This window comes from Cervus canadensis, chromosome X (assembly GCF_019320065.1).
Source record: "Cervus canadensis isolate Bull #8, Minnesota chromosome X, ASM1932006v1, whole genome shotgun sequence".
Taxonomy (NCBI): Eukaryota; Metazoa; Chordata; class Mammalia; order Artiodactyla; family Cervidae; genus Cervus; species Cervus canadensis.
Genome location: NC_057419.1, coordinates 37,206,346 through 37,225,533, shown reverse-complemented (window position 1 = coordinate 37,225,533; position 19,188 = coordinate 37,206,346). Strand labels below are relative to the sequence as shown.

Genomic DNA, 19,188 nt, shown 5'->3' with positions numbered 1-19,188 from the left:
TCATGCTTTTTAGTCTATTTTCTCTCTGCTATTCAGATTGTATAATTTCTGTTGTTCTGTCTTCAAGTTCACAGATTCTTGCCTCTGTCATATTATTTCTTCTATTGAGCCTAACCAGCGAGTTTTTATTATTGTATTTTTAAGTGCTATAATTTACTTTGGGTTCTTTTTGTATCTTTTGTTACTTTGGTTGAAATTTCATATTTAAAAAAATTAAATAGTATTTGTTGAAGCACTTTATGATGGCTACTTTAAAATCCTTGCTTCGTAATGCCAACATCTGATTCATCTTGGTGTTAGCATATGCTGATTGTCTTTTCTCACTCATGTGATTTTCCCAGTTCTTGGTATGATAAGCGATTTTTTAATGCATCCTGGACATTTTGAATATTATGTTAGGAGACTCTAGATCCTATTTCAGTTTTGTGTTTTAGCAGGAAGTCATTCTATTTAGGTTTAACAAGTAGGTCCTGGCGTACCTCTGTGTGCCATGGTTCCAATGACAGTTTAGTTTTTAGAGCCCTTGTACTACTATTCGGGTATTTTTGTTCACCTTACTGGTACTCCACATGGAAGTAGAATGCAGTTCTCCAAGACTGATACTGCTGTGGGGTTTGCGGGGGGTGGGGGGGGGGGTAGGAGACACCAGGCCTGTGAAGGAAGAAAGCTCTTCCCCAGGCCAGATGCCTTAGGCCTCCCACTTGATCCCTACTGGTATCTCCAGTGGTGGCAGAAGATGTTTCCCCTGGCCTCTCACCAAGTTCTTGGTAAGCAGTGAGAGATACCAAGATTGCAAAGCAGAGAGTACCTCACCCAACCAACTCTCTGGACAGCCCGATGCCAAGAGGGTTCTCACTCAATCTCTACTAGTGTCATCAAGGAAAGAAAGGCTTACCCAGGCCACCTTCTGTCACTAGGTGGATGGCTGGGAGATGCTGGACATGAATTGCTTCTGCCACAAGGTGGAGGGTTGAGAAGTGCTAATAAATCCCATTTAAGAATCCAGACCACCAGAAAGCTCAAAGATTCCCAGTTTGCTTTGGCAGCATAGGTCTCACACTTTCAGGTGCAGGATATGAGAATGAGGATTGGAAACCTAGGACCTAATCATACTTCTTGTCTTTGGACAAGCCATTTCACCTGTCTGAGCCTCAAGTGCCTCGTTTGTAAAATGAGGTAAAGGTTGTATGAAGGCTTAAATGATCTTGGTCTGTATCAGGCCCTCAACAAAGAAGTGTGTGTAAAAGGATAAAAGCCGGGGCAGCCAGAAACACTTTTTTGCTCCAGATTTTAAAAATTATACAACAAAGTAGACTGGAAAATGTCAAATCTTAACATTTTGCCACATTTGCTTCAGATCTTTTCTAAGAAACAGCTAATTACAGATCCAGCTGTGAGCCCCACCCCATGCTGGCCTAGAGGAAGTCAGAATCCCAAATTGGCTCTCTCTAATTCCCATGCATATATTTATACTTCCACCACATACATATGATCCATAAAAATATATATATTGTTTTATGCATGTTTTTAAACTTTGTATAAATGGCATCATATTGTACATACATATTCTTCTGCAAATTTCTTTTTTTATATCATTATGCTTTTGAGATTTATCCATGCTGATACATGGGTTGCAATTTATTCATTTTTATTGCTGTATACTATCCCATATAGTTCAATTCAGTCACTCAGTCATGTCCAACTCTTTGCAACCCCATAGACTGCAGCACACCAGGCTTCCCTGTCCATCACCAACTCCTGGTGCTTGCTCAAACTCATGTCCATCGAGTCGGTGATGCCATCCAACCATCTCATCCTTTGTCATCCCCTTCTCCTCCTGCCTTCAATCTTTCCCAGCATCAGGGTCTTTTCCAATGAGTCAGTTCTTCACATCAGGTGGCCAGCATATTGGAGCTTCCATATAATTGCTGTACCACAATTTATCCATTCTCCACTTGTTAGACATTTAGATTTCTTCTCATTTTTCATTGATTATAAATACACTATGAAATGCCTTTTAAAGCTCTCAAAAAATCTCTAACTTCAAGTTTAGTAAAGTTCAGTGGCAGCTACATTTCCAGTCAGTAATCCTCATATGGTGTCTATAGGAAATGCCAGAAAGGTCTGTTAAGCACAATGTGACCCATTTTGGTTGGGTAGGAACTGGTTATATCAGTGGACTGAATCCTGTGTGGAGTTGTTGTGGATATTCAGGACTCACACATTTAGGACCCACACACATTTTTTTTCAATCATTCTCAACCCCTTGACCCCATCTCATTGTGGTCCTATTAAAATTCCTCCTGTCCCTGTCACTTTCATGTCCACCCCTTTCAGTATACAACATGACATGTCCTCAGTGTCCCTCCCTCTTCCATAATTTTTTTGGTTAGTCTGCAGTCCTATGGCCCCACAGAAGGGAAATGGCTTAAGGTTTACTGTGCATCTGCTTTGTATACTAACACCAAGTTAAGTGCTTCAGGTGTCCAGTCTCATTAACAATCCCATCCAGCCCTCCAAGCAGTTGTTATCATTTTCATTAAAGAGATGAGGAAACATCCAAAATGGCAGCCAAAATGGGTTGAGTGCAACACTCATATGTATGGGTGTTGTGGGCACTAGGGAACGGGGATGTTGGTGGGGCACAGCTCTGCTGTGCCTCTGAGCAGCCCTTGATGGAGGAACTGGACTTATCTCTCTCTTTAGAGGTCTTGTTAACCATCCTGTAATAGAATTCTTCCTTTCAGAGGATGTGTCCTAATCTTCTCTTGAAGTATCCCATGGAATCAGAGCTGGATAGGAACACAGATTGCATCTGCACAGTCCTATGTGTTATATACCATACCCACTCATTCTTACACATGCACATGCTCCTTACTAACCTAGACCAACAAAGGGTCCAACATTTCAACCTTCTGCAACATGTCACTTGACCTAGAGATATCTTGTTTACACCTCATACCTACTCTGTGATGATGTGGTATTATGATTTTCTTTTTTTTTCTGGTCTGGATGTTGAACCTTAGAAAGATTAAGTCATTTGTTCAGGGTCCCAGAGCTGGAGGGATGTGCTGGGAGGCAGGATTCTATTTTTTTTCCCATTTATTTTTATTAGTTGGAGGCTAATTACTTTACATTATTGTAGTGGTTTTTACCATACATTGACATGAATCAGTCATGGATTTACATGTGTTTCCCATCCCGATCCCCCCTCCTGCCTCCCTCTCCATCCCATCCCTTTGGGTCTTCCTAGTGTACCAGCCCTGAGCACTTGTCTCATGCATCCAACCTGGGCTGGTGATCTGTTTCACCCTTGATGGTATACTTGTTTCAATGCTATTCTCTCTGAACATCCTACCCTCGCCTTCTCCCACAGAGTCCCAAAGTCTGTTCTGTACATCTGTGTCTCTTTTTCTGTTTTGCATATAGGGTTATCGTTACCATCTTTTTAAATTCCATATATATGCGTTAGTATACTGTATTGGTGTTTATCTTTCTGGCCTACTTCACTCTGTATAATGGGCTCCAGTTTCATCCATCTCATTAGAACTGATTCAAATGAATTCTTTTTAACGGCTGAGTAATATTCCATAGTGTATATGTACCACGGCTTCCTTATCCATTCTTCTGCTGATGGGCATCTAGGCTGCTTCCATGTGCTGGCTATTATAAACAGTGCTGTGATGAACATTGAGGTACACGTGTCTCTTTCAGATCTGGTTTCCTTGGTGTGTATGCCCAGGAGTGGGATTGCTGGGTCATATGGCAGTTCTATTTCCAGTTTTTTAAGGAATCTCCACACTGTTTGGAGGCAGGATTCTAAACCAGAGTGATGTGAGGAGGCCCCTGGAACACTGACTCCAAACTAAAGTTTAGGTGTCACTCTTCTTGGTCAGATGGGCTCCATTCTTTTAGTCCATGAGCACTTAGAATGTGGCAGGCTTAGTACCAAACAGTTGGTGCCAAATGAGATTGACTTCAGGGAATCTAGAATTGCTCTGGTACCACCCAACTTGCCTCTGGTCCCCATCAAGGGGCAGTATCTATATTGAGTGTGCAGTGCTCTGCTTAGTCGCTCAGTTGTGTCTGACTCTTTGTGACCTCATGGACTATAACCTGCCAGCCTCTTCTGTCCATGTGGATTCTCCAGGCAAGAATACTGAAGTGGGATTGCCATGTCCTCCTCCAGGGGGTCTTCCCAGCCCAGGGATCGAACCCAGGTTCCTGCACTGCAGGCGGATTCTTTACCGTTTGAGCCACCAGGGAAGCCCATGAATACTAGAGTATTGAGTGAGCACTTTATAACTCCCTTTTCATCCCTTCAGTCAGCCATTCCATAATTTATTCAATAAGCATTTGAGTGTCTCCTATGTGCCAGGCTCCTTGCTCAGAGCTGGCAATTCAAGAATAAGGAAGCCATAGTCTCTGGTCTCAAGGAACGCACAGTTTAGTAGCAGAACCATACATATAAATGCATAATTATCATCCAGTAGGTAAATGATAATGGTGTAGCATTGGCCTCAATGCAAGAATTCAAAGGAGGAAATCCCTAGCTCTGCTTGCATGAGTTAGGAAAGAGTTCACAGGGAAGATGAGGCTTCAGTTGGGTCATAAAGGATGGGTAGACATTTTCTAGGTAAGCTATGGGGTGGCATTCCATGCTGAGGGTAGAATAAAGGCAAATATGGAGGTGTGTTTTGGAAATAATAAGTAGCTCAATGTAAGTCAGAGATCTCAGTTGAAGTGCTGAGATGACCCAGGAAGTTAATATAAGTGAGTGAACAGGTCATGTGCAAACAGACTAGCATGAACATGGTAAATGGCCCTCCGTGCCTGGAGCACCAAAGGGAAGTATGGGGACTGTGGGAAACTGGACAGTAAGTCCCAAGGGGACTGCTGCTTCTGAGCTCTGCTACTCATCGTCATCTGGAATTATTGGCCCAGTGCTGCCACATTTTCCAGTTTTTCAAGATGTCAGAAATTAATATTTTTAATGTAAAATATTGTAACTTTTCAATGCTGACAGTGATTTCAAATGTGTAAGCTACACCATGAAAACATCTCCACAGGCCAGTCCTTTATGGCCTCTGATATGACTATAACATGAAGAGTAGAGGGAGCGGGGAAAAAACACCAGGGCCAGATTCCTATCCTTTCCCTCTACAAGTAACCCTGCTCCTGGGTGATGCAGAAGTATGTCCACCTGACTTTCAAACTCAGCTTTCAAACAGCAGACAGCATAAAATGATATTCAAGAAGTTGGAGAAGAAAAAAAAAATAGGAGGATTTCATATCACCTCCCTCTTTCCCTTTCTGGGTGAAAACATTTAGTGTCTGGCTTATTTACTCATCTGATCCTGGCCCTCAGCTGGTGATTCTCAGCAGGCTAGGGGTGGGATAGGATGGAAAACAAAAGGAGTTCAAGAATGGCGTGGTGAGGACTTCTCTCAGAAGCTGCCCACACAGGATGCTGCTTCCCTTCTCTTTTCCCCTCAGCCCTCAGTTCTGGGCTCCTCTGTGAGTCTTGCCAGCCCTGACAGAAGCATACAGCTGCCACAGAGCCCAAGTGCTTTCTTTCGGGTAAGAGGGGGTAGGCTGACCTGGAGTGGAGACTGGAGGCCTTGCTTGGGAACAGAGCCCTTGCAGGCATCATGGATGAAGCCACCCCATCAGGCCTTGCCCCTGGGTGTTCTTCTCTCCCCTCGCAGGCTGTCTGATTCCTAGTCTGTGTTATTTTGGCAGGAAAACATCCAGGATGTGTTCAACACACAGGGTCAGGAGAGTGAACTAGTCTTTGAAACAAAAGCCTGAAACTCCACTCAGTGGACTTCAAGCTCCTGTGGGGATGCAGTGGAGTGGGTGGCCCAGTATGCTGCTCTGGTGAGAGATTGGTGGTCCCGGTTCACCCCCAGTAGGGTTCTAAGAGAGGCCAGCTGACTTCCTGGCCTCACTGTTTCTTTGCCCTACTCTGCCCCCCCGCCATCCACATCTTCCCTGAGAGCAGGGCTCAGTTGCTCTGTTCTCTGTGTCTGTGAATTGTTCCTCAATCCTAATCCCTTTTTCAGGTCATTAAGAGCCTGGGGTGTCAGGGCCAGGCCGGGGTGGGATATCCTGGAGCTGGAGGGGGTAGGAACTATATACCACACCTATTTGTAAGCAACGACGAGAGGAGCCCCGAGGAGGATTTAAGAAGCAGAATCTTGTGAAGAAGCTGAAAATCAAAGCTGAGCAGAGTATCCAGTCAAGAAGACAGTTCCTGAACCCAAAGAAGGAGTTGCAAGGACTCTGTAGAGTAAGCAGAGAGCATTGGGCCTGAGTTGAAGGTGTGGACCTACTGTGTGCCTTGGACATGGAAGGTACTTTATTGCATAAGTGAACAGATGGATAAATGAACCAAGTGAAAACATGTAATTCAGAGCTCTCACAGACCCAAGTTGTGTTGCTTCTGTCCAGAATTCTCTGGTTTCCCTCTCCTGTCATGCATCTGCTCTGTGCCAGGTATGCAAGGTGGTGGGGCAGAGAGAGGAAGCTTTGGCTTGGTGCTGCCACTGGCATGCCCATAGTTGGCTTGGGGGAGGCAAGCATGCACTCCACCCCATCAGACCTAATAAATAGCCAGTTCGCTGTCACCTCATTCACTATCCTAAATTCAGTTTCCTAGAAAATATAACCTTTTTACACACATAATTCCACCCTGAAGATCCTGCTTGAAGTCTCTGCAACTTTGTGTGTTAAACTTTGTGTGTCAGAATCAATCATGCACAAAACATTATTAATTATGGTACTAACGTATGCCATTTTTTGAGAATGTTCCAGGTTATAAGGCAGTTTCCGCGTATTATTTGAAACCTTTGTGCTAACTTGATGAAGCAGATGTTACTATTCCCATTTTACACATGAGGAAATAGACCATGACATTTCCTTAGGAAATTGCCCCAAAGTCACCCAGCAGACTGAAAAACTAAGATTTGAGCCTAGGTACTCTGGCCTCAGGCCTGTATGCTCTCTGTTACACCTTGTTCCCTCACAAATGACTTCTTTAGACCCCTTGTGCACATTTCAGCACTCTTTACTCCAGGGCCCATTTCCTCAGAGGTTACTGTGCATTGAGACTCCCTGAGGCTTCCTCTTGACCAACGAGGTCCCTGTCCCTCTTGGACCATACACAAGTTGATTATTTTGACAAATATTTACTCTCCATCTTACCTATGATTTGTGTTCCTAAGCCTTTGTCCTTCTCCTGCTCTCAGCAGATGGAAATCCAAGTTTTAAGTAGGACCTTTCTTGAAAAGGAGTGGAGATTCTGCAAGGACAAAATAAACTGACCAAGCTAGGAGGCAGCTAGTTTAGTCCTACACTTGAAGCAGGTATTTTTTCTGTCAAAACATACCAGCCCTCTTTTGTGTCACACACTCTGTGGATGGTGACGGGGTACAGAGATGAATGAGGCCCAGCCCCTGTCCTTAAGGGGTTCCCAGGCTAATTGGGAGGTTGGTGGGAAGCCAGTTCCAGATGGGCACTGTCAATGCTATGGTCATAGAAGACAAGAGACTGGAGCTGAAGGGACACAGGTCAACCTTAGGTCTGGCAGACTGGAACTCAAGGCAGACAAGCACAGTGGGGAAAGTGAGAATCAATCATGAATCCAAAGAAGAAGCAGAAGCAGATATCTGGTGCCAACATGGTAGCAGTGGAAGACATCATGGCTGTTTGGATTCTCACATGCTTGTGTTGCAGGAAGAGAGACCCCTTCTAGGGCCTGAAACTGGGCTCTTGTCTGACACTCAGAAATGAATTGTCCGAGGAGACACATGTGCTGACAAAGCAAGAGATTTTATTGGGAAAGGGCACCCGGGTGGAGAGCAATAGGGTAAGGGAACCCAGGAGAACAGCTCTGCCACATGGCTTGCAGTCTCAGGTTTTATGGTGATGGGATTAGTTTCCGGGTTGTCTTTAGCCAGTCATTCTGACTCAGAGGGCTTCCTGGTGGTGCATGCCTTGTTCAGCCAAGATGGATGCCAGAGAGAAGGATTCTAGGAGGTGGTCGGACATGTGGTGTCTCCTTTTGACCTTTCCCGAACTCTTCTGGTTGGTGGTGGCTTATTAGTTCCGTGTTCCTTAGCAGGACCTCCTGTCATAAAACAACTCATGCAAATGGATAGTATGGTGCCTGGCCAGGGTGGGTGGTTTCAGTTTGGGTGCTTCCCCTAACACTTGGGATGAGAGGTTGTTTGCTGAACCATGAAAGACGCTGGAATTCTTGACCTCTGGAGGAGAAGAATTCAATCTGGGGCCAGAGACGAGGCTTGATCGCTCAAAGGTTTTGTGTAATACAGTTTTATTAAAGTATAAAAGAAATAGAGAAGGCTTCTGACATAGACATCAGAAGGGGGCAGAAAGAGTACCCCTCTGCTAGTCTTCCAGTTCAGTTCAGTTCAGTTCAGTCGCTCAGTCGTGTCTGACTCTTTGTGACCCCATGAACCACAGCACACAGGCCTCCCTGTCCATCACCAACTCCCGGAGTCCACCCAAACCCATGTCCATTGAGTCGGTGATGCCATCCAACCATCTCAGCCTCTGTTGTCCCCTTCTCCTCCTGCCCTCAATCTTTCCCAGCATCAGGGTCTTTTCAAATGAGTCAGCTCTTTGCATCAGGTGGCCAAAGTATTGGAGTTTCAGCTTCAACATCAGTCCTTCCAATGAACACCCAGAACTGATCTCCTTTAGGATGGACTGGTTGGATCTCCTTGCAGTCCAAGGGACTCTCAAGAGTCTTCTCCAAAACCACAGTTCAAAAGTATCAATTCTTCTGCGCTCAGCTTTCTTTATAGTCCAACTCTCATATCCATACATGACCACTGGAAAAACCACAGCCTTGACTAGACGGACCTTTGTTGACAAAGTAATGTCTCTGCTTTTTAATATGCTGTCTAGGTTGGTCATAACTTTCCCTCCAAGGAGTAAGCGTCTTTTAATTTCATGGCTGCAATCACCATCTGCAGTGATTTTGGAACCCAGAAAAATAAAGTCAGCCACTGTTTCCACTGTTTCCCCATCTATTTGCCATGAAGTGATGGGACCAGATGCCATGATCTTAGTTTTCTGAATGTTGAGCTTTAAGCCAACTTTTTCACTCTCCTCTTTCTTTAGCTGGATATTATATAGCTACTAGAAATGGCAGCCCACTCCAGTGTTCTTGCCTAGAGAATCCCAGGGATGGCAGAGCCTGGTGGGCTGCTGTCTATGGGGTCATACAGAGTCAGACACGACTGAAGTGACTTAGCAGCAGCAGCAGCAGCAGTCTGCTAATTAAAGAAAGGAAATGTCTCAAAACTCAGAGAATGGCACCAGGCCCCTCACCCACAACATGCATTTTGAGATAACATTGGCACCAGGTGAGTCATGCCATCCTTAAAAGATTGACATGAATCTTGAAGAAAGGCAGATTTCCATACAAATATATAGTTTCATTAACATAGATTAGGAGAACAAAGTATGAGTATAACATACTGGTTTGTCAAGTCAGTTCTGAGCCTTTAGGCAGAACCGACTTGAAGACAGAGTCTAGGGTAAATACATAGTACATTAACATAGCTTAAGACAAACATTTCTATAAGAAAAATGCATTGGTTAGCTCAAGGTTTGAAAAAAGTTAAGTTCAGGTGGAACCGGGTATCATTATGGCAACACAGAATTTTAAGAGAAACCCCTTTTTAAATTTGTATAGAGAAGGGAAAAAAATATAACACTAGTTTGTTTCCTCCTGCCACTTAAGAGAGAGATTAAAAATGTCTGACACGTGCAAACTATTTCCTCCATTTGGAGACCAATGGCCTTCCTGCTTGTTACCCTCTCAGGGGCCCATCCAACACAACAAGAGACCAGGATTTAGGACATCAGACTGAATCCCAGTCCCTCCCAGTTTTGGAACTCTTCCTCCCATCGAGTGGAAGGGAAGGTACTGCTCCCTAAACAAGGACTCAAACCCCCTTTAGTGTGAGAATCAACCAGTATCCTTGTCAGTGGGCCCCTCCCACCCCCATCCCAGTGTGGCTTGGGCCCCCACAGAACTCTCCAGATTGTATAAGGAGAATGGTTCACAGAAACTTCCTAAATGGGATGGCTCTGGCTATAGATCAGGCTAGAAACTCCCACATTGTGGCCATCAGGGTCCGAGCTGGCTCTGGATGGGGGTACAGTGGCGGCGGGGGGGGGACAGCTAGAACTCAGCAACCTTCCGAGCTTCTAGCACATACGTGCATGTGTGCTAAGTTACTTCAGTCATGTCTGACTCTTTGCAACCTTAGGGACTGTAGCCCCCCAGGCTCCTCTGTCTGTGGGATTCTCTGGGCAAAAATACTGGAGTGTGTTACCATGCCCTCCTTCAGGGGATCTTCCTGACCCAGGGATCAAACCCACATCTCTTATGTCTCCTGCATTGGCTGGCAGGTTCTTTACTACTGAGCCATCTGGGAAGCCCCTTCTAGCACACAGTAGGTGCTAAAATTAAAGAACAACCCAGCCAGGGCATGAGAATCAGTCTGAGTACAATGTCTGAAGGTTGTAGGGGAAACTCAAGGCAGATTTGATACAGAATGCAATATCTAGGGAGGGTGGGGAGCAGGCCTTGGCATTCAGTGGGAATCTAGTCACCCATCCCACAAGCCCATACAAGGCATGGGGTCTCAGCACAGTTCTGACATTGAGGGAAGGAAGGGACTGGCAGGAGCCAAACCTGCCAACTGGGTCCCCAGCAACCAGCTGAGACTCGGGACTAGATGGCAGGTCCCCTGGGTAGGGGGTGAAGCTGATAGATAGATCAAGGACAGTGGCCACAGGCACAATGGCTGGTCAGGAAAACCAGCCCCTTCTGGTGGGGGTACAGGGGCAGTGGAAGGTGGGAGGCCCCCATGGCCTCTGGGGCTCAGCTCATTCCCAGCCTTAGGTGCAATGCCCAGGGCAGCATGTACTTTTTGCCGTGCCCACTCATACTGCTTGCTGAGGAGGAACCTCCTAGTGCCCTGTCAGGCTGGGTTCACATTGATTCCAGAGCTGGGCCAAGTTTGAGCCGACAGAAAGTCTTTGATCATCCTTGCGGACTGAGATAGGCCTGGGGCAGGCAGGGACTGACATATGAATAGCTTTTCCTTCACTCAGAGTTTAAAGATGACCATGTGTGCCTTTATATATCATGTACAGACCACATGCCTATGGCCTGCACAATTTGCATTTTTACAGACCTGGCAATGGCAAAAGTCTGCTAAAACTGCTTTAGTGTATTTGTTTAATATGACTGAGAACTTATGGATGCCAAGGTCTGAGTGGGAGCTCCCCTAGCTTTCTTAAGCCCCCTCCATGGACAGGTATAAGTACCTAAAGAGAGCTGCAGACCCCACCTCCCTGTTCCCAGTCCAGGGAGACAGTTTCTTGTTCATAGCCAATGATAATCAAGGCTGCCTCATGGAAACAGTGGGGCTCATCCACCATTGGTCTTTGGATGTTGCTAAGTGCTTTCATTGGTCCGTTCCCCTATCTCCCTGGGCCCTGCATTCCTAGCCTTTTAAGGTTTGGAGTTTCTTTTCTCCTAGGCCTGCCCACAGCCCCATCTGATAGGTATAACACCGAGTCTCTTAGACAACACAAGACAGCCTATCTTCCTGGAAAAGTATCGACCCTAAAAAGCCATCCCTAAAATTCTCACAGTACTAAGGCAACTCCAGATATTCAGAAGAAGGCTTTGATCAGGCCAGGCGTTGGAAATGGCAGAAATCTTGTGCTTCCCAATTCCCACATCTTTAAACAAAAAGAAAAATACTCTGAGCTCCCTGAGGGCTGATGTGAGAATGAGCTAATCAGAATGATCACGAATGCACTTTGCCAATATAAAAGTGAGCTGGCAGTATTCATGATCACTAAGGAATCTGGCCCACTTCCTCCTCTTCCTGTGGTTACGAATGCAGATAGCTTATTAAAGTTGAGAGTCTGGTGGCACTGATAAATGAGCCATACCTTCTGGATTCTGGCTTCCAAATCCTGGGCTGAGGATTATGTTCCCTTCTCTGGTGACATTTCAAGGACAGACACTACAAAGAGAGGAGTTTAGGGGTCACCTTTGCCCTGTGTTTCTGCTTCTCAATGTCTTTACCTTGCTGGAAAAGCCCCTAGTGCTGGCTCAGAACAAAATTTAGATGTAACAAATAAATGAGTTCTCCTGTGCCAGCTAGTTTAAGCCAGAAAACAATGTTACCAATTTAGTGTTGTTATTATTATCAGGGTTATACAAATGGGAAAACAGGTTCAGAGAGGTTAAATGACTTCTCCAAAGTCACACAGCTAATAAATGGCAGAGCTGGTATTAAAATTCCAGGTTTTTTTTTCAAAATGCAATGTCACATGCATACACTCCAGCTGTTATTCATACTGAAAGTGGTAAAGCTGAAACATGGCTGCCCCCTTAGTTCCCTGCTTCTTATACACACTCACTTCATCATTCTTTTTGCCCACCATCCTGAAACCATACCCAGGAGCCCACTTTCCCTCATGCTTCCCCCAAGGGATCTCCTCCATTATACTGCCCTTACTTGTGTTTGAGTATTTCTCAGTAAATGTTGGCAGACCAAGCATGGGGAGAAGGGAGCTGGCATCCATTGTGTCTCAGTTTTGCAGAGACTTTGCTCAGTAAACTGTTCTACTGAAACCATCAACATTGGCTGTGTTCACTGTGTTCCCATTCTCAGGGCCTTTGCATTCTCACTGGGAACAATGGATGTGGCCATAGAATAAAGCTTTCTAATGGTAGACCTTTAGGCAACAGCCACTGAATAACAGAGGAGACACTTCTGGGCCTTTCACTTGCTCTCTAAATCTTCTCTGCCTATATTGAGCCTGGCCCTGACTGTAAGTTTTTTAGCTCGTTAGTTGTCTCCCCATATTGTGTTCCAGGGAGTCCCAAGTGTCTCAGGATTAGAAGTATTAGTAGATTTCTCCCAACCATTGTGAGGTACAGCATGCTGGACTGGGCACAGAGAAGGTGTGCCTGGATGCAGCATGGCATCTGAAGCCAGCTCCTAGTGCTAGCTGCCCTTGGTTGCCCAGTCAGTTCAGATCAGGAGAGCAAGTCAACGTACGGTGAAGAAGAGGCAAGATGGGAAGCCAAGAGTGTCAGGAGGAAAGGGTTGCCAACTTTGACATGCAGAAGAATGCACTCTGAGGGCCCCAGGATCCAGCCCGGCAGTGGCCTGGAGCCTTCGGTGTAGGGCTTCCATCCTGAAACAAACCCTGAGCTATCCAACCCAGACTTGGCTGTCCAGACTGGTTCAGTGCCACTGACACTTCATTGCCCTTCACTGCGCCCTTCACACTCAAGATGATGATGATGATAAGCAATATTTATTGAGTGTCTATTCTATGACAAACACTAAGCTAAACACTTTATGTGGATTAATTCACTCAATCCTCACAACAACTCTATACAGTAGATATTATTTTCTTCCCATAATACAGATGAGGAAGTGGAGGCACAGGGATTCACTTTCCACCACTTGGGTTTAAGGAAAGGTAGTTAATAGGATGGGATGCCATCCAAAATAAAGGTAAGCAGGGGCAACCTTGAGAAAAGACGAAGGATCTGTCATCATTCAGGGAAGAAATGAACTCACAAAAAGCAAATACAGATAACTTTGTTGGTGGGAGGGGCAGAGTGACAGAGTTCCCATCTGATGGCTACCACTTTCTCAGAATTAAGAGTTCGTATTCTCTTGCTTGAGAAGGGACGACATGGTCCCACTGCAATCTTGGGGAGAGGGCTGATGCTCTATCCCCACTGTTTCCAGTGCAGATGCCCTGGCACCCTCAAAAGCTCACATGGGGATGGCGGTAGGCGAGCCTTTTATTTCTTCTTCAGAGTGGCAGAAATGTCATCAGCATCTCCTTTAGGCAACACCAGGGAGTGCAGCAGCTTTTTCTAGCCTCTGCGTCTTTGGACTTTACTTGACCTCTGTTGGGAGGATAGAGAAGCATGTACCTCCCTAACGGAGTCAGTTGAGATGTTCCTGATAATAGAACACAGAGTCCTTGCTTGTAGAATAATATTCAAAATTCACCCAGGAACTGATTTTCACAAATTGGCTCCACCTACCTTCGTGCCAAGGAAGGGCCTGCTGTGTTCCAGGGCAAGATGGCCTGACAGGGGCTGTGAAACAGGGATGGCAGCAAGGGTGGTGACAGTTCCCTCGGCAGGTGGCAATAAGTTGCAGAATGGTGGGAGACTAGTAAGAAACTGGTTGTCTTGAGGGCTGGTAGGGGGTTCAGGACTGCTGCCTATGGCAAATTGTGCCCTGCACCTGCACAAGGGTGCCCAAGCAAATAGGGACTGAAATCCAGCCCTGCATCTGGGGGCCATTTACCCCAACTCTCCTCGAAGCATCGCAGCTCTCTAAATTGTGTGCCAGCTAGAGAAGGCACCTTTCTCAAATCTGCACAAGGGTGCCATTAGGAGCTAGCAGTGCCCTATGGGCATAAGACCATCCTCCCTCCCTTATTCTCTCTGGTATCCATTTTGCTTCTAAGAACCCCCTCCCCATACATTTTTTAGGGACACTTCCTGCCTGAGCCTACTGGCTCTTTCCTCTTCCTGGAGCCTTACTTCTCTGTAGCTCTATCACCATTCCTTCTGCTGATGCCTCAGACCTGGCCTCCAGCTCCTATCTTAGGCAGCAGGAAACATTCCCTGGAAACAATGCAAGCAGCTGCTTTGGCATATCTGAAATCCAGTGACTTAGGCAATCAAAATGACACAAAGCTGGGAACACTCAAGACTTCTCTTTTCCAGCACTCCCTTTCACTCACTTAGCAGATAGTGAGCATTTCCTCTGTACCAGGCACTTTTCTAGGCACTGGGGACAGATCAGTGAGCACATCTTGCTGGAGCTCACCTTCTAGTTCTAGCGAGATCACATTCCCTTTGATTTCACCGTCCTTCTCTCTTGATCTGATGACCCAAAAGCTCTCCTATTCTCCTTCTCTTCCAGAAGTCCTCCTCATGGTCCCTGCAAAGGCTGGACCTGCCACCTTGGCTATGGCAGTCAGACACCCTGCAGGGTGAAGCTGATTCTCATGTGGGGAATATATGTGTAAATTTTGCTCTCCAAGTGCCTTTGCATCCAGGCCTGGCAGTATGTTCCAAATCATAGTTCTCCACCTTGGGTCACTTTTGTTCACTTTTATTTATTGTTTTCTTGACTGAAAGCTAGTGAAGCTGGGTGCAGGCAAGTGTGGCACTGAACCCAGGCTCTGTAATGTGGCTTTTATTAGAAACTGTGGGATCATTTTTCCTCTTGTTTTTCCTAATTGTGGCTGTGATGTCCTTCAGTACAGGTCTGTGGGCTTTTAACTGGTTGAATGTGGTAGTGGCCAGCTCTGTCTCTCATCCCAAAATGAACAAATGTTAACATTTGTGTCATGTTTGCTTGAGATTTTTTTTTCTAGCAAAATGACACATTACATATCCCATTCAAGTCCCTGTCCTGTCCTCTCAGTCCCATCCTTCATTGCCTTGACCATAATATGTATCTCAGCCATGTTTATATGTCCATATATGGTGTGTATATTATACATTTAAATGTTTTATATATTTAAAATTTGTCATAAGTGATATTCTTTGTGAAGTAGCTCTCTAAAATTTACCTTTTGCACGCAGCACTGTATTTTTGGTCTCTATTCTTTTTACACATATAGATGTAGGTTGTTCATGGTAACTGCTACATGGTATACCATCAAATGAATAGTAAAATCTGCTTCTCTAATCCCCAATGACAGAAACAGGTTGTTTCTATTTCTTACCATTGCAAACTATGCTGCAGTTAATGTTCTTGTGCATATTTCTTCATGTACATGTAGAAATTTCAACTATATGTACCTAGAAGTCAGATTGCTGGCTTAAGGGGTATGTCTATATATTGAAAAACTGCTCTTTAAGATGGCTGTGCCCATTTACAGTTCCACCAGTAATACACAAGAGAACCTCTTCCCCTATGTCGACATCTGCATTTCCCACAATGACAACACGTCCCAGATAATGTCATGCCACAGGATCACCTCCTAGCTGACCCAGCTGTCTCTTGCTTCTCCTATGTCACTGCCAGTCTTTAGTTAAGATTTCCTTCTCCACAATGCATTCCTGGTTTATACCTCCAGCTGGAATTTAAGACCCTCCACAGGATGCGTCCAGGCAACCTTTCCAATATCATTCCCTACCACTTGCTTCCAGCAGAGTCTTCTAATTGCAGGTCTCCAACCATGCATCCTGATCTGTTACCTATACACCTTTGGTCATGCTACCATTCCCTACACCTAACCACAGTGTTCATCTCCACCTTGGAAAACCTCATTTATTCCTCACAGTTTGCCTCAGTGACATCTTCTCTGGAAGCCAGACCAGATACCTCTAGGCAAAGCCCCCTCTTGGTTCCTAATGCACTTGATACAGTATTTATCTCAGCAGCTTGAAAAAAATCCGACATTAAGAAAGCCTCTTGATTCTTGCTTGGAAAGGAAGTTTGGTGAGCATCGATCTCATTTTGCCTTGTTTTTTTAATAATTTCTTCAAGAAATTAAAAATATAAATCACATTCCCACTACATCTGGGCCAGGCACTGACTGGTGGCTGAGCCCAACTGGGGCCCCCTTCTCCTGGTGCTCCCAGTGTGATGGGATGAGGAGCAACACGTGTGCCTATCATCCTCTGAGAAAGCTGGGCTCTTGGACCTCTGGAGTCATGCCTGACTGGATGCCCAGTTCCCAGTTTATGTCCCCAGTGCCTGACACTGAGGAGGAAGGAGAGTGAGCTTGCTTGTGTGCAAGGTCAGGCACTGAAAGGCTTGGAAACTGAAAGGGAGAGAAGCAAGCCTCAGTTATCTCACAGAGGTGCCAGGAGGCCACCAAGCCAACCCTCCTGGGAGTTGCCTGGAGGCCACACAACTTCTGGAACAAAGCTAGGAGTCTCGAGTGAAGGAAGTGGGCTTGGAAGTGCAGGAGAGAGTGGGACAGGGACCTGGCTACTCTGTGACCCTCCCCACTCCTGCCCTTCCAGTCCACCTTCCCCCCATGTCTCTCTCCCAGTCCTCCAGGGTCACAGGGCACTCACCTGCCTCTCCAACTCCAGGCTGATGCCCTGGTGGTTTTGAAGCTTGGCATTTTCCTGTGTGTGAGGAGGGAAGCCCCCCTCCAGGTTGTAAATGGAAAAGGCAGCTGGTGTCCTTCCCCGAGCCACCCATCTCTCTGGGCTTTCCCTCCACACTGCTCAAGTAGCAGAACTGGGGATATGTCACTGCCCTGCTCCCTGCAGCCCCTCTGCAGACACTCCATTTCCAGGTTGCTAACTGAAAAGGAGAATTTTCTCTTATTAACACCTGTTGAAGGTGCTGGTGTGGTCTGGCCCTCTTGGCCTCTTTTGGAGATGGCTTGATTTCTACTTGCCAAAGGCAGCAAGGATCTGATGTGAGCCTTTCCTGTGGGGAAACATTTCCTGCCATTGCCCAGTCCGATTGGTACCTTATTTAAACAGTGTGTCCCAAATTGGGGAAGGGAAATGAAAAACAATACTCTTCCATGTTGGGAAGAACATAATGGCCAGAATTGAATGTGAGCCCTGCCTCATTAGGAATTGAGAGCAGCAAACCAGGAATTAGGAACCTATTCTTTAGTCAGTCACTTCTCTCTACACACACCAGGTTTCTGGGCCATTTCTTCAGAGTTGAGGGCTGCACCACCCCCTCTTCACTAGATTCTTACAAGAGCCTCCTCACCAATTTGCCTGTCTTCATTCTCTCCCCATCCAGTGTTCTCAATTCTGGAGATAGAGCTCTCAGTGGCTCCTTATTACCTTTGGCACAATTTCCCAAAACTTGAAACCTCAACCACTTTCATGAGTTGAGATGCCTCCCAGAGGTATAGGGGAACTTTTCCTTTTATTTTTCCTTATGTATTTATTTTTCTGTACACTAGAGAAAATAATAAGAAGCATATCAAAGCCATGATTTTACAGAGATATTATTGCTTAAGATGAAGCTGAAGTTCAGAACCAGACTGGCAGAGCTGAAAAAGGCCTAGGAAATCATCTCACCCACTCACATGTCTTTGCCTTCACTTCAATTCTCATGTCTACATCCCTGTCTACATCTGCCTCCTGAACTTCAAGCCAACCTTCAAAGCCCATCTCAAAAGCAGCTTCTTTCACGAGTTGCATATTATCTTTCCCAAACTGGGAACTTTATAGGCTTTTTTGTAATAAACTTCTCATTCGGGGGTCCACTCCCCTACTCCCATCTCATGCTCAACAAATAGTAAGTCTCAAGCAATGTTTGTGGGAGAAGTGAACAGTCTTACCATCTACAGAAACACAGAATATATCTGCCCCCCCACCCTGGGTGAGTCCCTTGAAGGCAGCTTGAGAGCAGGGACTCCACCTAAGGACAGAATCTTCAGTAAGGCCTCACTTATTGTAGTTGTTGTTCAGTCACTAAGTCGTGTCTGACTCTTTGTGATCCCATGAACTGCAGCACAACAGGCTTCCCTGTCCTTCACCATCTCCCAGAGCTTGCTCAAACTCATGTCCTTTGAGTCGTGATGCCATCCAGCCATCTTATCCTCTGTTTTCCCCTTCTCCTCTTGCCCTCAATCTTTCCCAGCAACATGGTCTTTTCCAATGAGTCAGCTCTTCACATCAGGTGGCCAAAGTATCAGAGCTTCAGTTTCAGCATCAGTCTATCCAATGAATATTCAGGGTTGATTTCCTTTAGGATTGACTGGTTTAATCTCCTTGCTGTCCAAGGGACTCTCAAGAAAGGCCTTACTGAGCACATTCTTACTAAGCAGCCAGGTCTGCTCTGGGTGCTGGGGATACAGCATAGCCCTCTTTCCAAGGAGACTCCACAACCTATTTTCACTGTATCGGAAGCAGAGTAATCCTGCTTGCACACATCAATGACAAGTTCTAGTACCATTTGGTAAGTTGTTCTAAACTGGCTGCTTTTAGGCGAGTTCAATAAGCTTTAAGAGACCCTCTACTCACACCTCCCCAGTACAATAAGCAGGACATTTTCAAATTCTCCCTTCGGTGAGCCACTTTTGTAGTTGTCTGAACTGATCCTTGTTCTGTGATTCTTAATCACTTCCCTTTCAGAGAATGAC

General features: G+C 45.6%; 1 protein-coding gene across 11 annotated transcripts in view; it reads left to right on the top strand.

Annotated features, from left to right (window-relative positions):
- The window catches only part of NHSL2 (NHS like 2), a 302,146-nt gene that overhangs the window by 168,652 nt on the left and 114,306 nt on the right, over nt 1-19,188 (top strand). For 3 of the 11 annotated variants that reach the window (XM_043459322.1, XM_043459324.1, XM_043459323.1), the window contains exon 3: nt 15,030-15,099. The exons of the other annotated variants lie outside the window; for them this stretch is intronic. In XM_043459322.1, coding sequence (XP_043315257.1) covers nt 15,030-15,099 — 70 coding nt within the window. The remainder of the gene's footprint in view (nt 1-15,029; nt 15,100-19,188) is intronic. 11 annotated transcript variants of the gene reach the window in all.